Source organism: Raphanus sativus, chromosome 1 (assembly GCF_000801105.2).
Source record: "Raphanus sativus cultivar WK10039 chromosome 1, ASM80110v3, whole genome shotgun sequence".
NCBI classification, from domain to species: domain Eukaryota; kingdom Viridiplantae; phylum Streptophyta; class Magnoliopsida; order Brassicales; family Brassicaceae; genus Raphanus; species Raphanus sativus.
In genome coordinates, this window is record NC_079511.1 from 16,074,846 (window position 1) to 16,077,429 (window position 2,584).

At 36.0% G+C, this 2,584-nt stretch overlaps 1 protein-coding gene across 1 annotated transcript; it reads left to right on the top strand.

The window, feature by feature from the left end:
* The first annotated feature begins 451 nt into the window (after positions 1-451).
* Positions 452-1,883, top strand: LOC108834168 (glucuronoxylan 4-O-methyltransferase 3). The gene is made up of 2 exons (XM_018607547.2): positions 452-1,121; positions 1,191-1,883. Exons 1-2 carry the CDS (start codon positions 734-736, stop codon positions 1,691-1,693), a joined length of 891 nt encoding a protein of 296 aa, XP_018463049.1. The 5' UTR covers positions 452-733; the 3' UTR covers positions 1,694-1,883.
* Positions 1,884-2,584: the final 701 nt, after the last annotated feature.

Consider the following 2,584-nt stretch of genomic DNA (forward strand, 5'->3'; position numbering starts at 1 on the left):
TAACATAAAGATAACTAAAACAAAATAGGTTGTTGAGCTGTTATTTAAAACAGAAACCAAATCCGTAAGCTTTTGATTTGTGTCGCCAACTCTTGTACATTATCATTGAAAAGAAGAAGAAAAAGCCACAGAGATGATTGGTGTGGTTTCATTCAACATCTGAGCTAAAACTTCTGGTTTAATTAAGCCGAGTTGAACTGGACATCTTTGAAAGTTGAAGTTATGTAAATGATCAAATGAAGGTATCTTTTATAACGAATACAAACAAATGAATGGTGATGTTAATTCGTTTAGACAAATTTAGTGTGCAAGAAACAAAGGACCAAAGTTGTTAAAACCAACATGGGTTATTTAAATAACAAGGAACAATAAAGTTGCAACCACCATGTTGGTTCCTCTTAACACCTGTCTTGTTTTGGATCAATATTACTATTGCCCATCAGATCTTCTCTTTCAAGCATCATTTTTAAAACCAGAAATTTCCCCATTACGTTTCACATCTTCCAATTATTTATACATTATAATATGAAAATCAATTTGTTAGTATATGAATTCACCACCAACTGCTGTTGTATTGGAAGAACAGCAAACTTAGTAGCTTTCATGTCCTCCTCAACTTCCTCAATCATTCACATTCTTTTCTCCTACATTATACAATAACTCCTCTATATATGTATTATACATTTCTCATTATTTTCAGAACCCTTCATTGTTGCATTTATTCATCGAGAAAATGAGGACCAAATCCCAATCTTCTGTTAATCTGAAGGTCATATTCACATGTTGCTCAATCTTGATCTTTCTTGTCATCTTCTTTGCAAGATCAAACATCTCTTCTTCAAAGCCCATCTCCAAAACCAATCTCTCACAAGAGAAAGAAGAGCAAAACCAGGCTACACCAGAAGGATGTCCAACAACACAACAATGCACGAAGATGCCAATTTCTTTATCCAACGCGTTGGTTCACTACGCCACCAGTACCGTCACTCCACAACAGACATTCGACGAAATCTCTGTCTCAAAGAGAGTCTTGGACAAGAAGTCACCATGTAACTTCCTCGTCTTTGGTTTAGGTCACGACAGCCCGATGTGGGCTTCTCTCAACCATGGTGGTCGTACCTGTAAGTGTTCTTTATTCCTCTGTTACTTACACAAAACAAAACAGATCTAACGAGATCTCTTGTGTTCAGTGTTTATTGAGGAAGACAAGGCTTGGATTGAGATAGTGACTAAGAAATTCCCAAGCTTGGAAGCTTACCACGTCGTTTACGACACGAAAGTGAAACATTCAGACAAACTGATGGAGCTAGGAAGATCAGAGGAGTGCAGATCCGTGACCGATCCAAGAAACTCGAAATGTGAACTATCGTTGAAAGATTTCCCGGCCGATTTTTACGAGACGAAATGGGATCTGATCATGGTGGATGCTCCGACTGGTTACCACGAGGAAGCTCCGGGGAGGATGAGTGCTATTTACACGGCGGGGCTTTTGGCTCGTAACCGCGAAGACGGAGAAACAGACGTTTTTGTTCATGACGTTAACCGTCCGGTGGAAGATGAGTTCTCGGCGACTTTCTTGTGTAAAGGTTACATGAGGGAGCAAAACGGGAGGCTAAGGCATTTCACCATCCCTAGCCATCGGGCTCGTGCTGGCAGACCGTTTTGTCCGGTGGATGTTAATAGCCGCCGTTGATTTTGTGCCGGGAAATATCTCTGCGTTTATGGACCCAGAGTGACTATGCTTAGCTGGCTTTTTGTTTGTTTGTTTTTGCTTTTATCTTGATGATTACGTTTTTTTATGGATTCAGTGCATTTACTGAAACGCTATAGTAAAATAGTATTCTTCATATAATTATTTGAATACAAAATAATGAATTACCAGATATGTTCTTTTTGTCAGATGAGAATATAAATTAAACATAAAAACAAAAAGCAAAAAAACACACAATCATAATTCCATCCTAACACAATCATCTCATCTTATACTAGGATGGATTGATCATCAAACAAAACTTACGAAAAAGCTTAACAAAAGGTACGCTGGATAGAAACTGGAGCTACAAGGTAGACATACCTTTTTTACAAAAAAAAGGTAGACATACCTGAAACTGAAACATTAAAACAACAAACTAGACCTTAAATTTAAAAGAAAAACACACTTCGCAAAGTATCACACGTAAACAATATCATCATCAGAGCCGTCTAACCGCATGTGAAAGCGGTGCGGCCGAACATGGTCTAAGTTGAAAAATAAAAGAAAAAATAAAAAAAATTGAAAATAAATATATAAGTTATAATATAATATTTTAAAATTTTAGATATAGTACTAAATTTAAAGCCTATCATTTCAAAAAAAAAATGTTAAATACATATAAATAAAAGCTATAAATTTGTAAAACTACTCTATTACATGTTAAATATATTATTAAATATTTTTGAATAGAATCAATAAATAATTCGAAAAGGCTCTGTATATATCATTAACGAGTCAATGAAGCAAAGTGTCGTAAAGGCACCATAAAAGCAACCAAAGAAGTCGGAAACTAGTACTAATACCTATTAAACGATTTCACACGAGGGCCAG

Coding starts and splice junctions, on each gene's coding strand:
- LOC108834168 (XM_018607547.2), top strand. CDS start 734: ATGAGGACCAAATCCCAATCTTCTGTTAATCTGAAGGTCATATTCACA. Junction 1,122..1,190: donor CAACCATGGTGGTCGTACCT/GTAAGTGTTCTT, acceptor TCTTGTGTTCAG/TGTTTATTGAGGAAGACAAG.